This window comes from Salmo trutta, unplaced genomic scaffold (genome assembly GCF_901001165.1).
Source record: "Salmo trutta unplaced genomic scaffold, fSalTru1.1, whole genome shotgun sequence".
In the NCBI taxonomy this organism is placed as follows: Eukaryota; Metazoa; Chordata; class Actinopteri; order Salmoniformes; family Salmonidae; genus Salmo; species Salmo trutta.
The window spans coordinates 6,308-29,858 of NW_021822766.1; the positions used below are offsets into that span (position 1 = coordinate 6,308).

Here is a 23,551-nt window from a genome sequence, read left to right on the forward strand (position 1 = left end):
TCCCCCCCGTCTCCCCCCCGTCTCCCCGTCCGTCTCCCGTCCGTCTCCCCGTCCGTCTCCCCGTCCGTCTCCCCGTCCGTCTCCCCTCCGTCTCCCCCGTCCGTCTCCCTCGTCCGTCTCCTCGTCCGTCTCCCCTCCGGTCTCCCCGTCCGTCTTCCCTCCCGTCTCCCCTCCCCCCTCCCGTCTCCCCTCCGTCTCCCCTCCGTCTCCCCCCCGTCTCCCCTCCGTCTCCCCTCCGTCTCCCCTCCGTCTCCCCGTCCGTCTCCCCTCCGTCTCCCCGTCCGTCTCCCCTCCGTCTCCCCGTCCGTCTCCCCGTCCGTCTCCCCTCCGTCTCCCCGTCCGTCTCCCCGTCCGTCTCCCCGTCCGTCTCCCCGTCCGTCTCCCCGTCCGTCTCCCCGTCCGTCTCCCCTCCGTCTCCCCTCCGTCTCCCCTCCGTCTCATCTACGCTCCAGCATCTGTCTCGCAGGCTGTGTATCTGTATGTGTACAGCTTGTTGTCAGCTCCACCACTCAACATCAACTGCAAAAGGAGAGGAAGAGAGGAGACGAGGAGGAGAGGAGAGGAGGAGAGGAGGTACAACAGTTGGAAGAGACAGAGGGAACAGGTTAATACAGGCTAGATGTGTGTTGGTGTCTCCAGGTTAATACAGGCTAGATGTGTGTTGGTGTCTCCAGGTTAATACAGGCTAGATGTGTGTTGGTGTCTCCAGGTTAATACAGGCTAGATGTGTGTTGGTGTCTCCAGGTTAATACAGGCTAGATGTGTGTTGGTGTCTCCAGGTTAATACAGGCTAGATGTGTGTTGGTGTCTCTCCAGGTTAATACAGGCTAGATGTGTGCTGGTGTCTCCAGGTTAATACAGGCTAGATGTGTGCTGGTGTCTCCAGGTTAATACAGGCTAGATGTGTGCTGGTGTCTCTCCAGGTTAATACAGGCTAGATGTGTGCTGGTGTCTCTCCAGGTTAATACAGGCTAGATGTGTGTTGGTGTCTCCAGGTTAATACAGGCTAGATGTGTGTTGGTGTCTCCAGGTTAATACAGGCTAGATGTGTGCTGGTGTCTCTCCAGGTTAATACAGGCTAGATGTGTGTTGGTCTCTCCAGGTTAATACAGGCTAGATGTGTGTTGGTGTCTCTCCAGGTTAATACAGGCTAGATGTGTGTTGGTGTCTCTCCAGGTTAATACAGGCTAGATGTGTGTTGGTGTCTCTCCAGGTTAATACAGGCTAGATGTGTGTTGGTGTCTCTCCAGGTTAATACAGGCTAGATGTGTGTTGGTGTCTCTCCAGGTTAATACAGGCCAGATGTGTGTTGGTGTCTCCAGGTTAATACAGGCTAGATGTGTGCTGGTGTCTCTCCAGGTTAATACAGGCTAGATGTGTGCTGGTGTCTCTCCAGGTTAATACAGGCTAGATGTGTGTTGGTGTCTCCAGGTTCATACAGGCTAGATGTGTGCTGGTGTCTCCAGGTTAATACAGGCTAGATGTGTGTTGGTGTCTCCAGGTTAATACAGGCTAGATGTGTGCTGGTGTCTCTCCAGGTTAATACAGGCTAGATGTGTGTTGGTGTCTCCAGGTTAATACAGGCTAGATGTGTGTTGGTGTCTCCAGGTTAATACAGGCTAGATGTGTGCTGGTGTCTCCAGGTTAATACAGGCTAGATGTGTGTTGGTGTCTCCAGGTTAATACAGGCTAGATGTGTGCTGGTGTCTCCAGGTTAATACAGGCTAGATGTGTGTTGGTGTCTCCAGGTTAATACAGGCTAGATGTGTGTTGGTGTCTCCAGGTTAATACAGGCTAGATGTGTGCTGGTGTCTCACCCTGCTGTCAGTCCAGTCCACACAGAGCACCTTGTCCTCATGGGCAGACACATCATACAAAGGGGCCTTGCAGCTGGAACACAAACACACTTTTGTAAACACTAGAACCCCTACCACACCAGACTCTACCCCCCCGGACTCTAACCCCCCCGTCCTCTAACCCCCCCGACCTCTAACCCCCCGGCCTCTAACCCTCCCCGGCCCCTAACCCATAGCACCCCGGCCTCTAAACCATAGCACCCCGGCCTCTACCTTAACACCTCCCATCCTCTAACCCCTACAGCCTCTATCCACTACCACTCTAGCCCCTACCCCCCCGGCCTCTAACCCCTACCCCCCCGGCCTCTAAACCATAGCACCCCGGCCCCTAACCCATAGCACCCCGGCCCCTAACCCAAAGCACCCCGGCCCCTAACCCAAAGCACCCCGGCCTCTACCTTAACCCCTACAGCCTCTATCCACTACCACCCCAGCCTCTAACCCCTACCACCCCAGCCTCTAGCCCCTACCACCCCAGCCTCTAGCCCCTACCACCCCAGCCTCTAGATCCTACCACCCCAGCCTCTAGATCCTTCCACCCCAGCCTCTAGGCCCTACCCCCCCAGCCTCTAACCCCTACCCCCCCAGCCTCTAACCCCTACCCCCCCAGCCTCTAACCCCTACCCCCCCCAGCCTCTAGCCCCTACCCTCCAGCCTCTAGCCCCTACCCCCCAGCCTCTAGCCTCTACCACCCAAGCCTCTAGATCCTACCACCCCAGCCTCTATCCCCTACCACCCCAGCCTCTAGATCCTACCACCCCAGCCTCTAGCCCCTACCCCCCCAGCCTCTAGCCCCTACCCCCCCAGCCTCTAGCCCCTACCCCCCCAGCCTCTAGCCCCTACCCCCCCAGCCTCTAGCCCCTACCCCCCCAGCCTCTAGCCCCTACCCCCCCAGCCTCTAGCCCCTACCACCCCAGCCTCTAGCCCCTACCACCCCAGCCTCTAGCCCCTACCACCCCAGTCTCTACCTTAACACCTCCCATCCTCTAACCTCTACAGCATACAAACCTCCTGGTGTCCCAGAGTTTGACCAGGTTGTCGAGGGAACCAGACACCAGTTGGTGCTCATGGGAAGGAGCCCACTTCACCGCTGTGACCCAGCCGCTGTGAGAGGTCAGAGACAGCAACACCAGCGACCCGTCTACACACACAGATAAATACACACCTTATGGAACAGCAGGGACCCGTCTACACACACACACACAGATAAATACACACCTTATGGAACACCAGGGACCCGTCTACACACACACACACAGATAAATACACACCTTATGGAACAGCAGGGACCCGTCTACACACACAGATAAATACACACCTTATGGAACAGCAGGGACCCGTCTACACACACACACACACAGATAAATACACACCTTATGGAACACCAGGGACCCGTCTACACACACACACACAGATAAATACACACCTTATGGAACAGCAGGGACTGTGAAGAGAAACACACGATAACACACGCAATAATACACATACACACACGGGTGCTGTATTGTAGATATGTGGCCTGAGGTAACACACTAAATGTATTGTAGATATGTGGCCTGAGGTAACACACTAAATGTATTGTAGATATGTGGCCTGAGGTAACACACTAAATGTATTGTAGATGTGTGGTAGTAGTGGTCTGAGGTAACACACTAAATGTATTGTAGATGTGTGGTAGTAGTGGTCTGAGGGAACACACTAAATGTATTGTAGATATGTGGTAGTAGAGTAGTGGTCTGAGGGAACACACTAAATGTATTGTAGATATGTGGTAGTAGAGTAGTGGTCTGAGGGAACACACTAAATGTATTGTAGATATGTGGTAGTAGTGGTCTGAGGTAACACACTAAATGTATTGTAGATGTGTGGTAGTAGTGGTCTGAGGGAACACAATATGGTGCAAAAAGTGTTATGAAATGTAATGTCATGTAATTTTTAAAATTGTATATAACTGCCTTAATGTTGCTGGACCCCAGGAAGAGTAGCTGCTGCCATTGCAGGAACTAATGGGGATCCATAATAAACCCCAGGAAGAGTAGCTGCTGCCTTGGCAGGAACTAATGGGGATCCATAATAAACCCCAGGAAGAGTAGCTGCTGCCTTGACAGGAACTAATGGGGATCCATAATAAACCCCAGGAAGAGTAGCTGCTGCCTTGGCAGGAACTAATGGGGATCCATAATAAACCCCAGGAAGAGTAGCTGCTGCCTTGGCAGGAACTAATGGGGATCCACAATAAACCCCAGGAAGAGTAGCTGCTGCCTTGACAGGAACTAATGGGGATCCATAATAAACCCCAGGAAGAGTAGCTGCTGCCTTGGCAGGAACTAATGGGGATCCATAATAAACACAAATACACTCACGTAAGAGGGATGTTCTAATGTACATTGGAAAGTGCACGGAGATGTTTAAATGAAGTTTGATTTAGTTGTGACCTTTGGAGCGAGGGTCCCACAGCCGGACGTGTCTGTCAGTGCTGCCAGAGGCCAGGCGACGACACAGTGGAGAGTAGGAGATGTTGTTGAACACCTTACTGCCCGTCTATAGACAAGAAGAGAAGGAGAGATTAACCAATCAGTCATCAACTAAGAGGTTGTGAGGGGTGTGGTCTAGGGTTAGAGTGTCTCACCAGTGAGGTCTAGGGATAGAGTCTCTCACCAGTGTGGTCTAGGGTTAGAGTCTCTCACCAGTGAGGTCTAGGGTTAGAGTGTCTCACCAGTGAGGTCTAGGGATAGTCTCTCTCGCCAGTGTGGTCTAGGGTTAGAGTCTCTCACCAGTGTGGTCTAGGGTTAGAGTCTCTCACCAGTGTGGTCTAGGGTTAGAGTCTCTCACCAGTGAGGTCTAGGGTTAGAGTCTCTCACCAGTGAGGTCTAGGGATAGAGTCTCTCACCAGTGAGGTCTAGGGATAGAGTCTCTCACCAGTGAGGTCTAGGGATAGAGTCTCTCACCAGTGAGGTCTAGGGAGTCTCTCACCAGTGAGGTCTAGGGAGTCTCTCACCAGTGAGGTCTAGGGAGTCTCTCACCAGTGAGGTCTAGGGAGTCTCTCACCAGTGAGGTCTAGGGAGTCTCTCACCAGTGAGGTCTAGGGAGTCTCTCACCAGTGAGGTCTAGGGAGTCTCTCACCAGTGAGGTCTAGGGAGTCTCTCACCAGTGAGGTCTAGGGTTAGAGTCTCTCACCAGTGAGGTCTAGGGTTAGAGTCTCTCACCAGTGAGGTCTAGGGTTAGAGTCTCTCACCAGTGAGGTCTAGGGTTAGAGTCTCTCACCAGTGAGGTCTAGGGTTAGAGTCTCTCACCAGTGAGGTCTAGGGTTAGAGTCTCTCACCAGTGAGGTCTAGGGTTAGAGTCTCTCACCAGTGAGGTCTAGGGTTAGAGTCTCTCACCAGTGTGGTCTAGGGTTAGAGTCTCTCGCCAGTGAGGTCTAGGGTTAGAGTCTCTCGCCAGTGAGGTCTAGGGAGTCTCTCACCAGTGAGGTCTAGGGTTAGAGTCTCTCACCAGTGTGGTCTAGGGTTAGAGCCTCTCACCAGTGTGGTCTAGGGTTAGAGTCTCTCACCAGTGAGGTCTAGGGTTAGAGTCTCTCACCAGTGAGGTCTAGGGAGTCTCTCACCAGTGTGGTCTAGGGATAGAGTCTCTCACCAGTGAGGTCTAGGGAGTCTCTCACCAGTGAGGTCTAGGGAGTCTCTCACCAGTGAGGTCTAGGGAGTCTCTCACCAGTGAGGTCTAGGGAGTCTCTCACCAGTGAGGTCTAGGGAGTCTCTCACCAGTGAGGTCTAGGGAGTCTCTCACCAGTGAGGTCTAACGTTAGAGTCTCTCACCAGTGAGGTCTAGGGTTAGAGTCTCTCACCAGTGAGGTCTAGGGAGTCTCTCACCAGTGAGGTCTAGGGTTAGAGTCTCTCACCAGTGAGGTCTAGGGATAGAGTCTCTCACCAGTGAGGTCTAGGGATAGAGTCTCTCACTAGTGAGGTCTAGGGTTAGAGTCTCTCACCAGTGTGGTCTAGGGTTAGAGTCTCTCACCAGTGAGGTCTAGGGTTAGAGTCTCTCACCAGTGAGGTCTAGGGATAGAGTCTCTCACCAGTGAGGTCTAGGGTTAGAGTCTCTCACCAGTGAGGTCTAGGGATAGAGTCTCTCACCAGTGTGGTCTAGGGTTAGAGTCTCTCACCAGTGAGGTCTAGGGATAGAGTCTCTCACCAGTGTGGTCTAGGGTTAGAGTCTCTCACCAGTGAGGTCTAGGGAGTCTCTCACCAGTGTGGTCTAGGGTTAGAGTCTCTCACCAGTGAGGTCTAGGGAGTCTCTCACCAGTGTGGTCTAGGGTTAGAGTCTCTCACCAGTGAGGTCTAGGGTTAGAGTCTCTCACCAGTGAGGTCTAGGGAGTCTCTCACCAGTGAGCTCTAGGGTTAGAGTCTCTCACCAGTGAGGTCTAGGGTTAGAGTCTCTCACCAGTGTGGTCTAGGGAGTCTCTCACCAGTGTGGTCTAGGGTTAGAGTCTCTCACCAGTGTGGTCTAGGGTTAGAGTCTCTCACCAGTGTGGTCTAGGGTTAGAGTCTCTCACCAGTGTGGTCTAGGGTTAGAGTCTCTCACCAGTGTGGTCTAGGGAGTCTCTCACCAGTGAGGTCTAGGGAGTCTCTCACCAGTGAGGTCTAGGGTTAGAGTCTCTCACCAGTGAGGTCTAGGGTTAGAGTCTCTCACCAGTGAGGTCTAGGGTTAGAGTCTCTCACCAGTGAGGTCTAGGGTTAGAGTCTCTCACCAGTGAGGTCTAGGGAGTCTCTCACCAGTGAGGTCTAGGGAGTCTCTCACCAGTGAGGTCTAGGGAGTCTCTCACCAGTGAGGTCTATGGATAGAGTCTCTCACCAGTGAGGTCTAGGGATAGAGTCTCTCACCAGTGAGGTCTAGGGTTAGAGTCTCTCACCAGTGAGGTCTAGGGATAGAGTCTCTCACCAGTGAGGTCTAGGGTTAGAGTCTCTCACCAATGTGGTCTAGGGATAGAGTCTCTCACCAGTGAGGTCTAGGGTTAGAGTCTCTCACCAGTGAGGTCTAGGGATAGAGTCTCTCACCAGTGAGGTCTAGGGATAGAGTCTCTCACCAGTGAGGTCTAGGGTTAGAGTCTCTCACCAGTGAGGTCTAGGGATAGAGTCTCTCACCAGTGAGGTCTAGGGATAGAGTCTCTCACCAGTGAGGTCTAGGGTTAGAGTCTCTCACCAATGTGGTCTAGGGTTAGAGTCTCTCACCAGTGAGGTCTAGGGTTAGAGTCTCTCACCAGTGTGGTCTAGGGTTAGAGTCTCTCACCAGTGTGGTCTAGGGTTAGAGTCTCTCACCAGTGAGGTCTAGGGAGTCTCTCACCAGTGTGGTCTAGGGAGTCTCTCACCAGTGAGGTCTCGGGTTAGAGTCTCTCACCAGTGAGGTCTAGGGATAGAGTCTCTCACCAGTGAGGTCTAGGGTTAGAGTCTCTCACCAGTGAGGTCTAGGGTTAGAGTCTCTCACCAGTGAGGTCTAGGGTTAGAGTCTCTCACCAGTGTGGTCTAGGGTTAGAGTCTCTCACCAGTGAGGTCTAGGGTTAGAGTCTCTCACCAGTGAGGTCTAGGGTTAGAGTCTCTCACCAGTGAGGTCTAGGGTTAGAGTCTCTCACCAGTGAGGTCTAGGGTTAGAGTCTCTCACCAGTGAGGTCTAGGGTTAGAGTCTCTCACCAGTGAGGTCTAGGGTTAGAGTCTCTCACCAGTGAGGTCTAGGGTTAGAGTCTCTCACCAGTGAGGTCTAGGGTTAGAGTCTCTCACCAGTGAGGTCTAGGGTTAGAGTCTCTCACCAGTGAGGTCTAGGGTTAGAGTCTCTCACCAGTGAGGTCTAGGGATAGAGTCTCTCACCAGTGTGGTCTAGGGATAGAGTCTCTCACCAGTGAGGTCTAGGGATAGAGTCTCTCACCAGTGTGGTCTAGGGTTAGAGTCTCTCACCAGTGAGGTCTAGGGATAGAGTCTCTCACCAGTGTGGTCTAGGGAGTCTCTCACCAGTGAGGTCTAGGGATAGAGTCTCTCACCAGTGTGGTCTAGGGTTAGAGTCTCTCACCAGTGTGGTCTAGGGTTAGAGTCTCTCACCAGTGTGGTCTAGGGAGTCTCTCACCAGTGTGGTCTAGGGAGTCTCTCACCAGTGTGGTCTAGGGAGTCTCTCACCAGTGTGGTCTAGGGTTAGAGTCTCTCACCAGTGAGGTCTAGGGTTAGAGTCTCTCACCAGTGAGGTCTAGGGTTAGAGTCTCTCACCAGTGAGGTCTAGGGTTAGAGTCTCTCACCAGTGTGGTCTAGGGTTAGAGTCTCTCACCAGTGAGGTCTAGGGTTAGAGTCTCTCACCAGTGAGGTCTTCACGCTTCCGGTCTCGGCGTCCCAGAGGCGGATGGTGTGGTCCCAGGATGCACTGCAGATCTCCTCGCTGTCCAACCAGAGGACAGACGACACCGCCTCGTTGTGACCAGACAATGTCATGAGGGGTGTCTAGAAGAGGAAGATTTTTTAATTTTTTTATTTAACCAGGTAGGCTAGTTGAGAACAAGTCCTTTATTTAACCAGGTAGGCCAGTTGAGAACAAGTCCTTTATTTAACCAGGTAGGCCCGTTGAGAGCAAGTTCTCAATTACAACTGCGACCTGGCCAAGATAAAGCAAAGCAGTATGACACATACAACAACAGAGTTACACACGGAATAAACAAACATACAGTCAATAATACAGTAAAAAACAGTCTATATACAGCATGTGTAAATGAGGTAAGATACGGGAGTTAAGGCATTAAATAGGCCATGGTGACGAAGTAATTACAATATAGCAATTAAACACTGGAGTGATAGACGTCCACAAGATGAATGTGCAAGTAGAGATACTGGGGTGCAAAGGAGCAAGATAAATACATAAATACAGTATGGGGATGAGGTAGTTGGGTGGGCTATTTACAGATGGGCTATTTACAGGTTGCAGTGGTGGGTAGTATATGGGGCTTTGGTGACAAAACGGATGGCACTGTGATAGACTGTATTATGTAACTGATGATGGGTAGTATATGGGGTTTGGTTAAGATGATTAATACTATGATGACACCGCGAGGGATCCCCCCCCTAACCCTGGATGACACCGCGAGGGATCCCCCCCTAACCCTGGATGACACCGCGAGGGATCCCCCCCCCTAACCCTGGATGACACCGCGAGGGATCCCCCCCCCTAACCCTGGATGACACCGCGAGGGATCCCCCCCCTAACCCTGGATGACACCGCGAGGGATCCCCCCCCTAACCCTGGATGACACCGCGAGGGATCCCCCCCTAACCCTGGATGACACCGCGAGGGATCCCCCCCTAACCCTGGATGACACCGCGAGGGATCCCCCCCTAACCCTGGATGACACCGCGAGGGATCCCCCCCTAACCCTGGATGACACCGCGAGGGATCCCCCCCTAACCCTGGATGACACCGCGAGGGATCCCCCCCTAACCCTGGATGACACCGCGAGGGATCCCCCCCTAACCCTGGATGACACCGCGAGGGATCCCCCCCTAACCCTGGATGACACCGCGAGGGATCCCCCCCTAACCCTGGATGACACCGCGAGGGATCCCCCCCTAACCCTGGATGACACCGCGAGGGATCCCCCCCTAACCCTGGATGACACCGCGAGGGATCCCCCCCTAACCCTGGATGACACCGCGAGGGATCCCCCCCTAACCCTGGATGACACCGCGAGGGATCCCCCCCTAACCCTGGATGACACCGCGAGGGATCCCCCCCCCTAACCCTGGATGACACCGCTAGGGATCCCCCCCCCCTAACCCTGGATGACACCGTTAGGGATCCACCCCCCAACCCTGGATGACACCGCGAGGGATCCACCCCCCTAACCCTGGATGACACCGCGAGGGATCCACCCCCCTAACCCTGGATGACACCGCGAGGGATCCACCCCCCTAACCCTGGATGACACCGCGAGGGATCCCCCCCCTAACCCTGGATGACACCGCGAGGGATCCCCCCCTAACCCTGGATGACACCGCGAGGGATCCCCCCCTAACCCTGGATGACACCGCGAGGGATCCCCCCCTAACCCTGGATGACACCGCGAGGGATCCCCCCCTAACCCTGGATGACACCGCGAGGGATCCCCCCCTAACCCTGGATGACACCGCGAGGGATCCCCCCCTAACCCTGGATGACACCGCGAGGGATCCCCCCCCTAACCCTGGATGACACCGCGAGGGATCCCCCCCTAACCCTGGATGACACCGCGAGGGATCCCCCCCTAACCCTGGATGACACCGCGAGGGATCCCCCCCTAACCCTGGATGACACCACGAGGGATCCCCCCCTAACCCTGGATGACACCGCGAGGGATCCCCCCCCTAACCCTGGATGACACCGCGAGGGATCCCCCCCTAACCCTGGATGACACCGCGAGGGATCCCCCCACTAACCCTGGATGACACCGCGAGGGATCCCCCCCTAACCCTGGATGACACCGCGAGGGATCCCCCCCACTAACCCTGGATGACACCGCGAGGGATCCCCCCCCCCCTAACCCTGGATGACACCGCGAGGGATCCCCCCCTTAACCCTGGATAACACCGCGAAGGGTGAACATTACAAACATGTCTGAAGACCCAGTTCAACACCACATAGAACAAACACTCCTCACCCTGGTCAGTCTGGGTTAGTCTGGGTCAGGCTGCTCTCCTCACCCTGGTCAGTCTGGGTCAGTCTGGGTTAGTCTGGGTCAGTCTTGGTCAGGCTGCTCTCCTCACCCTGGTCAGTCTGGGTTAGTCTGGGTTAGTCTGGGTCAGTCTGGGTCAGGCTGCTCTCCTCACCCTGGTCAGTCTGGGTTAGTCTGGGTTAATGTAAGGGTTAGGCTGCTCTCCTCACCCTGGTCAGTCTGGGTCAGTCTGGGTCAGGCTGCTCTCCTCACCCGGGTCAGTCTGGGTTAGTCTGGGTCAGTCTGGGTCAGGCTGCTCTCCTCACCCTGGTCAGTCTGGGTTAGTCTGGGTCAGTCTGGGTCAGTCTGCTCTCCTCACCCTGGTCAGTCTGGGTCAGTCTGGGTTAGTCTGGGTCAGGCTGCTCTCCTCACCCTGGTCAGTCTGGGTTAGTCTGGGTTAGGCTGCTCTCCTCACCCTGGTCAGTCTGGGTTAGTCTGGGTCAGTCTGGGTCAGGCTGCTCTCCTCACCCTGGTCAGTCTGGGTCAGTCTGGGTCAGGCTGCTCTCCTCACCCTGGTCAGTCTGGGTTAGTCTGGGTCAGTCTGGGTCAGTCTGCTCTCCTCACCCTGGTCAGTCTGGGTCAGTCTGGGTTAGTCTGGGTCAGGCTGCTCTCCTCACCCTGGTCAGTCTGGGTTAGTCTGGGTTAGGCTGCTCTCCTCACCCTGGTCAGTCTGGGTTAGTCTGGGTCAGTCTGGGTCAGGCTGCTCTCCTCACCCTGGTCAGTCTGGGTCAGTCTGGGTCAGGCTGCTCTCCTCACCCTGGTCAGTCTGGGTTAGTCTGGGTTAGTCTGGGTCAGGCTGCTCTCCTCACCTTGGTCAGTCTGGGTTAGGCTGGGTTAGGCTGCTCTCCTCACCCTGGTCAGTCTGGGTCAGTCTGGGTCAGGCTGCTCTCCTTACCCTGGTCAGTCTGGGTCAGTCTGGGTCAGGCTGCTCTCCTCACCCTGGTCAGTCTGGGTTAGTCTGGGTCAGGCTGCTCTCCTCACCCTGGTCAGTCTGGGTTAGTCTGGGTCAGGCTGCTCTCCTCACCCTGGTCAGTCTGGGTCAGTCTGGGTTAGGCTGCTCTCCTCACCCTGGTCAGTCTGGGTTAGTCTGGGTCAGGCTGCTCTCCTCACCCTGGTCAGTCTGGGTTAGTCTGGGTCAGGCTTCTCTCCTTACCCTGGTCAGTCCCAGCTGTTCAGCCTGGGTCAGGCTGCTCTCCTCACCCTGGTCAGTCTGGGTTAGTCTGGGTCAGTCTGGGTCAGGCTGCTCTCCTCACCCTGGTCAGTCTGGGTTAGTCTGCTCTCCTCACCCTGGTCAGTCTGGGTTAGTCTGGGTCAGGCTGCTCTCCTCACCCTGGTCAGTCCCAGCTGTTCAGTCTGGGTTAGTCTGGGTCAGGCTACTCTCCTCACCCTGGTCAGTCTGGGTTAGTCTGGGTCAGGCTGCTCTCCTCACCCTGGTCAGTCCCAGCTGTTCAGTCTGGGTTAGTCTGGGTCAGGCTGCTCTCCTCACCCTGGTCAGTCTGGGTTAGTCTGGGTCAGGCTGCTCTCCTCACCCTGGTCAGTCCCAGCTGGTCAGTCTGGGTTAGTCTGGGTCAGTCTGGGTCAGTCTGGGTCAGGCTGCTCTCCTCACCCTGGTCAGTCCCAGCTGTTCAGTCTGGGTTAGTCTGGGTCAGGCTACTCTCCTCACCCTGGTCAGTCTGGGTTAGTCTGGGTCAGGCTGCTCTCCTCACCCTGGTCAGTCCCAGCTGTTCAGTCTGGGTTAGTCTGGGTTAGGCTGCTCTCCTCACCCTGGTCAGTCCCAGCTGTTCAGTCTGGGTTAGGCTGCTCTCCTCACCCTGGTCAGTCTGGGTTAGGCTGCTCTCCTCACCCTGGTCAGTCCCAGCTGGTCAGTCTGGGTTAGTCTGGGTTAGGCTGCTCTCCTCACCCTGGTCAGTCTGGGTTAGGCTGCTCTCCTCACCCTGGTCAGTCCCAGCTGTTCAGTCTTCTGTTTCTTTCTGGGTCTGCTGGGAGGCTCCTCTTCCTCCTCCTCTTCCTCTGTGGCCACTGGCAGGACAACAGAACAGTTAGCAGGGAAACACAGGAGACACATAGTTAACATGGACACTGTGGACACTGTGGACGCTGTGGACACTATAGATACTATGGATACTATAGACACTATAGATACTATGGACACTATGGATATTATAGATACTATAGACACTATAGATATAGTTGAAGTCGGAAGTTTGCATACACCTGAGACAAATACATTTCAACTCAGTTTTTCACAATTCCTGACATTTAATCTCAGTAAAAATTCCCTGTTTTAGGTCAGTTAGGATCACCACTTTATTTTAAGAATGTGAAATGTCAGAATAATAGTAGAGAGAATGTTTTATTTCAGCTTTTATTTCTTTCATCACATTCCCAGTGGGTCAGAAGTTTACATACACTCATTTAGTATTTGGCAGCGTTGAGGATATAGATACTTTTGTACCTGTTTCCTCCAGCATCTTCACAAGGTCCTTTGCTGTTGTTCTGGGATTGATTTGCACTTTTCACACCAAAGTACGTTCATCTCTAGGAGACAGAACGCGTCTCCTTCCTGAGCGGTATGACGGCTGCGTGGTCCCATGGTGTTTATACTTGCGTACTATTGTTTGTACAGATTAACGTTGTACCTTCAGGCATTTGTAAACTGCTCCCAAGGTTGAACCAGACTTGTGGAGGTCTACAATTTTTTTTCTGAGGTCTTGGCTGATTTCTTTTGATTTTCCCATGATGTCAAGCAAAGAGGCACTGAGTTTGAAGGTAGGCCTTGAAATGCATCCACAAGTACACCTCCAATTGACTTAAATTATGTCAACTAGCCTATCAGAAGCTTCTAAAGCCATGACATCATTTTCTGGAGTTATCCAAGCTGTTTAAAGACAGTCAACTTAGTGTATGTAAACTTCCCACCCACTGGAATTGTGATACAGGGAATTATAAGTGAAATAATCTGTCTGTAAACATTTGTTGGAAAAATTACTTGTGTCATGCACAAAGTAGATGTCCTAACCGACTTTCCAAAACTATAGTTTGTTAACAAGAAATTTGTGGAGTGGTTGAAAAACGAGTTTTAATGACTCCAACCTCAGTGTATGTAAACTTCGACTTCAACTGTACATGGAGCTGTAAACTAATCTAACTCCATTATCATCCCAAAAAACCCAGAGGTTGTCCAATAGGACTGTACCTGCTGACCAGATCTTCAGCATCTTGTCCCAGGAACCACTGCAGAACTGAGAGGAAGGTAGACACAAATACATCTATTAGTTCCTGAGCATCGATGTTGACAACTGCATATCCCCCAGTCTTCTTCTCTTCCCCACCCCCAGTCTTCTCCTTCTCCCACCCCCAGTCTTCTCCTCTTCCCCACCCCCAGTCTTCTCCACCTCCCCTCCCCCCAGTCTTCTCCACCTCCCCTCCCCCCCAGTCTTCTCCATCTCCCCTCCCCCCAGTATTCTCCTTCTCTCCTCTCCCCCCCACGTCTTCTCCCTTCCCCCCGTCTTCTCCTTCTCCCCCCGTCTTCTCCTTCTTCCCTCCCCCCAGTCTTCTCCTTCTTCCCTCCCCCCACTCTTCTCCTTCTTCCCTCCCCCCACTCTTCTTCTTCCCTCCCCCCAGTCTTCTCCTTCTTCCCTCCCCCCCGTCTTCTCCTTCTTCCCTCCCCCCAGTCTTCTCCTTCTTCCCTCCCCCCACTCTTCTCCTTCTTCCCTCCCCCCACTCTTCTTCTTCCCTCCCCCCACTCTTCTTCTTCCCTCCCCCCAGTCTTCTCCTTCTTCCCTCCCCCCAGTCTTCTCCTTCTTCCCTCCCCCCAGTCTTCTCCTTCTTCCCTCCCCCCAGTCTTCTCCTTCTCCCCCAGTCTTCTCCTTCTTCTCCCCCCCAGTCTTCTCCCAGCCCCCCAGTCTTCTCCTTCTTCCCCCCCAGTCTTCTCCTTCTCCCCCCCAATCTTCTCCTTCTTCCCCCCAATCTTCTCCTTCTTCCCCCCAGTCTTCTCCTTCTTCTCCCAGCCCCCAGTCTTCTCCCAGCCCCCAGTCTTCTCCCAGCCCCCCAGTCTTCTCCTCCTTCTCCCAGCCCCCCAGTCTTCTCCTCCTTCTCCCAGCCCCCCAGTCTTCTCCTCCTTCTCCCAGCCCCCCAGTCTTCTCCTCCTTCTCCCAGCCCCCCAGTCTTCTCCTCCTTCTCCCAGCCCCCCAGTCTTCTCCTTCTTCTCCCAGCCCCCCAGTCTTCTCCTTCTTCTCCCAGCCCCCCAGTCTTCTCCTTCTTCTCCCAGCCCCCCAGTCTTCTCCTCCTTCTCCCAGCCCCCCAGTCTTCTCCTCCTTCTCCCAGCCCCCCAGTCTTCTCCTCCTTCTCCCAGCACCCCAGTCTTCTCCTCCTTCTCCCAGCCCCCGTATTCTCCTCCTTCTCCCAGCCCTCCAGTCTTCTCCTCCTTCTCCCAGCCCCCTAGTCTTCTCCTCCTTCTCCCAGCCCCCTAGTCTTCTCCTCCTTCTCCCAGCCCCCCAGTCTCCTCCTTCTTCTCCCAGCCCCCCAGTCTCCTCCTTCTTCTCCCAGCCCCCCAGTCTTCTCCTCCTTCTCCCAGCCCCCCAGTCTTCTCCTCCTTCTCCCAGCCCCCCAGTCTTCTCCTCCTTCTCCCAGCCCCCCAGTCTTCTCCAGCCCCCCAGTCTTCTCCCAGCCCCCCAGTCTTCTCCCAGCCCCCCAGTCTTCTCCCAGCCCCCCAGTCTTCTCCCAGCCCCCCAGTCTTCTCCCAGCCCCCCAGTCTTCTCCTTCTCCCAGCCCCCCAGTCTTCTCCCAGCCCCCCAGTCTTCTCCTTCTCCCAGCCCCCCAGTCTTCTCCTTCTCCCAGCCCCCCAGTCTTCTCCGTCTCCCACCCCCAGTCTTCTCCCAGCCCCCCAGTCTTCTCCTTCTCCCAGCCCCCCAGTCTTCTCCCAGCCCCCCAGCCATCTCCTTCTCCCAGCCCCCCAGTCTTCTCCCAGCCCCCCAGCCTTCTCCTTCTCCCAGCCCCCCAGTCTTCTCCTTCTCCCAGCCCCCCAGTCTTCTTCTTCTCCCACCCTCAGTCTTCTCCTTCTTCTCCCACCCCCAGTCTTCTCCTTCTTCTCCCCCCCCAGTCTTCTCCTTCTTCTCCCCCCGTCTTCTCCTCCCCCCAGTCTTCTCCTCCCCCCCAGTCTTCTCCCCCCCTCCTCTCACCTTAGTGCGTGTGGGATCCGTGGCGATAGTGTCAACGCTCCCAGCGTGTCCACGGCAACAGTGTCTAGCTTTCAGCTTGTTCCTCTCAGAGTTCCACTCCCACAGCAGAATGGTTTGGTCCAGAGAGGCCGTGAGCAGCAGGGAGGTCAGGCCATCTAGACAAACATAGGGGTGTCAGGATGAGACCATCTAGGCAAACATAGGGGTGTCAGGATGAGACCATCTAGACAAACATAGGGGTGTCAGGATGAGACCATCTAGGCAAACATAGGGGTGTCAGGATGAGACCATCTAGACAAACATAGGGGTGTCAGGATGAGACCATCTAGACAAACATAGGGGTGTCAGGATGAGACCATCTAGACAAACATAGGGGTGTCAGGATGAGACCATCTAGACAAACATAGGAGGATGAGGCCATCTAGACAAACATAGGGGTGTCAGGATGAGACCATCTAGACCAGGGTTCCCCAACGGGCGGCCCTCAGGCTGAATTTGGCCCGTGGGTGATTTTATTTGGCCCCCCAACTTAAAAAATAATTTTAAAAAATGGTAAAAACACCAGGAAATCAGCTCCTGGTGACCCAGACCCTCCCCCTCACCTCTCTTGACCCAGGCCACGTCCTTCACCACGTCCGTGTGTCCAGCCACCGTCATCACAGCCTTGCCCTCCAGAGACCAGATCTTGGCCGTCTTATCATAGGAACCCGTCAGGATCCTGAAGCAGACATCATTAAAATAGGGTCTCTGGGTTAGGGTCTCTGGGTTAGGGGATCTGCCATTCAGAGTCTGGGTTAGGGTCTCTGGGTTAGGGTCTCTGGGTTAGGGTCTCTTACCATTCAGAGTCTGGGTTAGGGTCTCTGGGTTAGGGTCTCTTACCATTCAGAGTCTGGGTTAGGGTCTCTGGGTTAGGGTCTCTGGGTTAGGGTCTCTTACCATTCAGAGTCTGGGTTAGGGTCTCTGGGTTAGGGTCTCTTACCATTCAGAGTCTGGGTTAGGGTCTCTGGGTTAGGGTCTCTGGGTTAGGGTCTCTGGGTTAGGGTCTCTTACCATTCAGAGTCTGGGTTAGGGTCTCTGGGTTAGGGTCTCTGGGTTAGGGTCTCTTACCATTCAGAGTCTGGGTTAGGGTCTCTGGGTTAGGGTCTCTGGGTTAGGGTCTCTTACCATTCAGAGTCTGCCTCCACTGAACTGATCCAGTCATCATGCATCATACACTCCTCTGGTTGTGGAGCGGTGAACCTCTCCACATACTCTATCTCCACCACATCTTCCTGTAACACACAGTCAAAACACGCTTCCAGTCATATTGGCATACTGAGCAGGCTCCTAGTAAACCCTACTGTCCAGAGGTCCTCCTAGTAAACTCTACTGTCCAGAGGTCCTCCTACTGTCCAGAGGTCCTCCTACTGTCCAGAGGTCCTCCTACTGTCCAGAGGTCCTCCTAGTAAACCCTACTGTCCAGAGGTCCTCCTACTGTCCAGAGGTCCTCCTAGTAAACCCTACTGTCCAGAGGTCTTCCTAGTAAACCCTACTGTCCAGAGGTCCTCCTAGTAAACCCTACTGTCCAGAGGTCCTCCTACTGTCCAGAAGTCCTCCTAGTAAACCCTACTGTCCAGAGGTCCTCCTAGTAAACCCTACTGTCCAGAGGTCCTCCTACTGTCCAGAGGTCCTCCTAGTAAACCCTACTGTCCAGAGGTCCTCCAAGTAAACCCTACTGTCCAGAGGTCCTCCTAGTAAACCCTACTGTCCAGAGGTCCTCCTACTGTCCAGAGGTCCTCCTACTGTCCAGAGGTCCTCCTACTGTCCAGAGGTCCTCCTAGTAAACTCTACTGTCCAGAGGTCCTCCTAGTAAACTCTACTGTCCAGAGGTCCTCCTAGTAAACCCTACTGTCCAGAGGTCCTCCTACTGTCCAGAGGTCCTACTAGTAAACCCTACTGTCCAGAGGTCCTCCTAGTAAACCCTACTGTCCAGAGGTCCTCCTAGTAAACTCTACTGTCCAGAGGTCCTCCTAGTAAACTCTACTGTCCAGAGGTCCTCCTAGTAAACCCTACTGTCCAGAGGTCCTACTACTGTCCAGAGGTCCTCCTAGTAAACCCTACTGTCCAGAGGTCCTCCTAGTAAACCCTACTGTCCAGAGGTCCTCCTACTGTCCAGAGGTCCTACTAGTAAACCCTACTGTCCAGAGGTCCTCCTAGTAAACCCTACTGTCCAGAGGTCCTCCTACTGTTCAGAGGTCCTCCTACTGTCCAGAGGTCCTACTCACCGTTGAGATGCCTTCAGCCTCCATGTGATTTGACAACGATGTCCGCAGGAACTGACCTTGCACCAGGAAGTCAAACTCAATCTGGCTGTGAGACCCTACAACAACAAAGCACAAAGATGAGACACTCAATATGATGCTAATACATTCATCAGTGATCTAGGCCAAACCAAGACAGCACCAGTCCTGAAATAATTCAATTGGAGAATAATAGTTACAAGGACAAACAGTGTGTGTAATGTGACAAAAGGCAATATAAGACATGGAGTGGATATCGGCAGCAGGTGGACATGGAATATTGGTCTCCTGAGTGTGGACACACGTCTTCCTATAGACCTGGGGCTCAGATGTCTCCTGAGTGTAGACAGACGTCTTCCTATAGACCTGGGGGGCTCAGATGTCTCCTGAGTGTGGACACACGTCTTCCTATAGACCTGGGGCTCAGATGTCTCCTGAGTGTAGACAGACGTCTTCCTATAGACCTGGGGCTCTCAGATGTCTCCTGAGTGTGGACACACGTCTTCCTATAGACCTGGGGCTATCAGATGTCTCCTGAGTGTAGACACACGTCTTCCTATAGACCTGGGGCTCTCAGATGTCTCCTGAGTGTGGACATATGTCTTCCTATAGACCTGGGGGGCTCAGATGTCTCCTGAGTGTGGACATATGTCTTCCTATAGACCTGGGGGGCTCAGATGTCTCCTGAGTGTGGACACACGTCTTCCTATAGACCTGGGGGGCTCAGATGTCTCCTGAGTGTGGACACACGTCTTCCTATAGACCTGGGGGGCTCAGATGTCTCCTGAGTGTGGACACACGTCTTCCTATAGACCTGGGGGGCTCAGATGTCTCCTGAGTGTGGACACACGTCTTCCTATAGACCTGGGGCTCAGATGTCTCCTGAGTGTGGACACACGTCTTCCTATAGACCTGGGGCTCAGATGTCTCCTGAGTGTGGACACACGTCTTCCTATAGACCTGGGGGGCTCAGATGTCTCCTGAGGGTTTTGTATGGTCCGTCTGTGGTATCGGGGCGGGTGGAGAGGAAGCTAGGAAAGCTGCAGTCAGTCAAGGTAGCATGAAGTGGATTCATTATGATTGATGTCAGTGGAGGCTGCTGAGGGGAGGACGGCTCATAATAACATCCGGAACGGAGCCAATGGAACGGCATCAACCATGGAAACCATTGTGTTTCATACCATTCCACTCCAGCCATTAGCATGAGTCCGTCCTCCCCAATTAAGGTGCCACCAACCTCCTCTGATAGATGTAGTGGCTGGAGGGAGGAGAGTCTGGCCCTGATGCTGTGCTATGAGGTGGCTGGAGGGAGGAGAGTCTGGCCCTGATGCTGTGCTTTGTGGTGGCTGGAGGGAGGAGAGTCTGGCCCTGATGCTGTGCTATGAGGTGGCTGGAGGGAGGAGAGTCTGGCCCTGATGCTGTGCCATGAGGTGGCTGGAGGGAGGAGAGTCTGGCCCTGATGCTGTGCCATGAGGTGGCTGGAGGGAGGAGAGTCTGGCCCTGATGCTGTGCTATATTGTGGCTGGAGGGAGGAGAGTCTGGCCCTGATGCTGTGCTATGAGGTGGCTGGAGGGAGGAGAGTCTGGCCCTGATGCTGTGCTATGAGGTGGCTGGAGGGAGGAGAGTCTGGCCCTGATGCTGTGCTATATAGTGGCTGGAGGGAGGAGAGTCTGGCCCTGATGCTGTGCTATGAGGTGGCTGGAGGGAGGAGAGTCTGGCCCTGATGCTGTGCTATGAGGTGGCTGGAGGGAGGAGAGTCTGGCCCTGATGCTGTGCTATGTGGTGGCTGGAGGGAGGAGAGTCTGGCCCTGATGCTGTGCTATGTGGTGGCTGGAGGGAGGAGAGTCTGGCCCTGATGCTGTGCTATGAGGTGGCTGGAGGGAGGAGAGTCTGGCCCTGATGCTGTGCTATGAAGTGGCTGGAGGGTGGAGAGTCTGGCCCTGATGCTGTGCTATGAGGTGGCTGGAGGGAGGAGAGTCTGGCCCTGATGCTGTGCTATGAAGTGGCTGGAGGGTGGAGAGTCTGGCCCTGATGCTGTGCTATGTGGTGGCTGGAGGGAGGAGAGTTTGGCCCTGATTCATTTAGTGAAGCCGTCAGGAGGACAAGCCTCCAGCGTCGTAGCCGGGGAGGCAGTCAAGCCTCCGGCGTCGTAGCCGGGGAGGCAGTCAAGCCTCCGGCGTCGTAGCCGGGGAGGCAGTCAAGCCTCCGGCGTAGTAACCGGGGAGTCAGTCAAGCCTCCGGCGTAGTAGCGGGGGAGTCAGTCAAGCCTCCAGCGTAGTAGCCGGGGAGACAGTCAGCCTCCAGCGTAGTAGCTGGGGAGACAGTCAGCCTCCAGCGTAGTAGCTGGGGAGACAGTCAGCCTCCAGCGTAGTAGCTGGGGAGACAGTCAGCCTCCAGCGTAGTAGCTGGGGAGACAGTCAGCCTCCAGCGTAGTAACTGGGGAGACAGTCAGCCTCCAGCGTAGTAGCTGGGGAGACAGTCAGCCTCCAGCGTAGTAGCTGGGGAGACAGTCAGCCTCCAGCGTAGTAGCTGGGGAGACAGTCAGCCTCCAGCGTAGTAGCTGGGGAGACAGTCAGCCTCCAGCGTAGTAACAGGGGAGACAGTCAGCCTCCAGCGTAGTAACAGGGGAGACAGTCAGCCTCCAGCGTATTAGCTGGGGAGACAGTCAGCCTCCAGCGTAGTAGCTGGGGAGACAGTCAGCCTCCAGCGTAGTAACAGGGGAGACAGTCAGCCTCCAGCGTAGTAACAGGGGAGACAGTCAGCCTCCAGCGTAGTAGCTGGGGAGACAGTCAGCCTCAGCCTCCAGCGTAGTAGCTGGGGAGACAGTCAGCCTCCAGCGTAGTAGCTGGGGGAGACAGTCAGCCTCCAGCGTAGTAACAGGGGAGACAGTCAGCCTCCAGCGTAGTAACAGGGGAGACAGTCAGCCTCCAGCGTAGTAACAGGGGAGACAGTCAGCCTCCAGCGTAGTAACAGGGGAGACAGTCAGCCAGGTCCTCAGAAGGCCCGGTTGGAATAGATAAAAGGTAACTACAGTTGGTGGCTGTAAGGCATCATTATACTGGATGCCAACCGCCATTAAACCCCAATGAAGAACCAATGGAAAAGCACCATTCTGACATCTATTCTCACCGTTCTTTGCTTCCAGCAGCTTGTTGATGACGTTGCTGAGTTCCTGCACCTCTGAGGCAGCAGGGATGGAGAATGGGACGTCATCTACGGAATATCTGAGGGACGACGTCGGTAGGTTATGCTATAGCAATCATTTAACATGACCACTGCTTATAGACAAATAGATAGTGGGCTAGCTAACTTCGAACTTGTAGTTATCAGCTAGGCTAGTAAACATAGCAACCCATAGGATTTATATGTACAATCTTCCCTGGTCAGGTTAACCCACACTAAGTTCAATAAATCCACATTATCAAAGCACCTTAATGCAAGTGGCCTGCTAAGGATCCAATATGATTCCGGTTACCAACAGCATGGCTAACACTCCCATAGACTTCTCCTTCATGCTCGCTAGCAACTTAGCTCCCTAACGAGCCAGCTAACTAGCTAGCGGCTAGCTTTACAATTCACCAACAAATACTTACTTTTTGTTGTCCGTAAAGAACCTTGTTTGTAACTGAGACATGTCTGTTGTTGAGTAGTAAGTGTATAAAAGTGTTTCCCAGACTGTTCCTCGTTGCTGTCCACATCAAGCAGGACGTCATGCCATGTGGGTCAGAATCAGCGCGTCTCCGTCACATGTGGAGACATGTTAGTGGATCACGGAAAAGTCGATCACTTTTCCCTACTCCTCTAGTGATGTCTGGAGACAACAACAAAAATAGGCTTTTACTTCTAATCGTTTTTTGTCCTGAAAGCAGCCATCGAGCACCACATTACCTTAGCATATTCAGGGTAATGTTCTGGCTATAGACCGTATATTATAGACGCTATGATAACCACATTACCTTAGCATATTCAGGGTAATGTTCTGGCTATAGACCGTATATTATAGACGCTATGATAACCACATTACCTTAGCATATTCAGGGTAATGTTCTGGCTATAGACCGTATATTATAGACGCTATGATAACCACATTACCTTAGCATATTCAGGGTAATGTTCTGGCTATAGACCGTATATTACAGACGCTATGATAACCACATTACCTTAGCATATTCAGGGAAATGTTCTGGCTATAGACCGTATATTACAGACGCTATGATAACCACATTACCTTAGCATATTCAGGGTAATGTTCTGGCTATAGACCGTATATTATAGACGCTATGATAACCACATTACCTTAGCATATTCAGGGTAATGTTCTGGCTATAGACCGTATATTATAGACGCTATGATAACCACATTACCTTAGCATATTCAGGGTAATGTTCTGGCTATAGACCGTATATTATAGACGCTATGATAACCACATTACCTTAGCATATTCAGGGTAATGTTCTGGCTTTAGACCGTATATTACAGACGCTATGATAACCACATTACCTTAGCATATTCAGGGTAATGTTCTGGCTATAGACCGTATATTATAGACGCTATGATAACCACATTACCTTAGCATATTCAGGGTAATGTTCTGGCTATAGACCGTATATTATAGACGCTATGATAACCACATTAACTTAGCATATTCAGGGTAATGTTCTGGCTATAGACCGTATATTATAGACGCTATGATAACCACATTACCTTAGCATATTCAGGGTAATGTTCTGGCTATAGACCGTATATTACAGACGCTATGATAACCACATTACCTTAGCATATTCAGGGAAATGTTCTGGCTATAGACCGTATATTACAGACGCTATGATAACCACATTACCTTAGCATATTCAGGGTAATGTTCTGGCTATAGACCGTATATTATAGACGCTATGATAACCACATTACCTTAGCATATTCAGGGTAATGTTCTGGCTTTAGACCGTATATTATAGACGCTATGATAACCACATTACCTTAGCATATTCAGGGAAATGTTCTGGCTATAGACCGTATATTATAGACGCTATGATAACCACATTACCTTAGCATATTCAGGGTAATGTTCTGGCTATAGACCGTATATTACAGACGCTATGATAACCACATTACCTTAGCATATTCAGGGTAATGTTCTGGCTATAGACCGTATATTATAGACGCTATGATAACCACATTACCTTAGCATATTCAGGGTAATGTTCTGGCTATAGACCGTATATTACAAACGCTATGATAACCACATTACCTTAGCATATTCAGGGTAATGTTCTGGCTATAGACCGTATATTATAGACGCTATGATAACCACATTACCTTAGCATATTCAGGGTAATGTTCTGGCTATAGACCGTATATTACAGACGCTATGATAACCACATTACCTTAGCATATTCAGGGTAATGTTCTGGCTATAGACCGTATTATATTGTAACGAACCTGGGTTTATAAACGCGGAAATCGACTCTGCCGCTCGAACTTGCTTTTGTGCGCCGGACTTCGGGCTTGAAGGTCGAGGGTTCGAGACCT

At 53.1% G+C, this 23,551-nt stretch overlaps 1 protein-coding gene across 1 annotated transcript; it reads right to left on the minus strand.

The window, feature by feature from the left end:
• Positions 1 to 379: 379 nt before the first annotated feature.
• Positions 380 to 21,776, minus strand: wdr12 (WD repeat domain 12). Its single transcript, XM_029745262.1, has 13 exons — positions 21,616 to 21,776; positions 21,152 to 21,246; positions 18,008 to 18,102; positions 16,908 to 17,014; positions 16,346 to 16,461; positions 15,744 to 15,898; positions 13,760 to 13,805; positions 12,497 to 12,582; positions 8,186 to 8,326; positions 4,292 to 4,397; positions 2,865 to 2,997; positions 1,818 to 1,890; positions 380 to 519 (listed from the first exon to the last, which is right to left on the minus strand). The coding sequence occupies exons 1-13, from the start codon at positions 21,654 to 21,656 to the stop codon at positions 442 to 444; spliced, it is 1,272 nt and encodes a 423-aa protein (XP_029601122.1). The 5' UTR covers positions 21,657 to 21,776; the 3' UTR covers positions 380 to 441.
• Between the last annotated feature and the right edge of the window lie 1,775 nt (positions 21,777 to 23,551).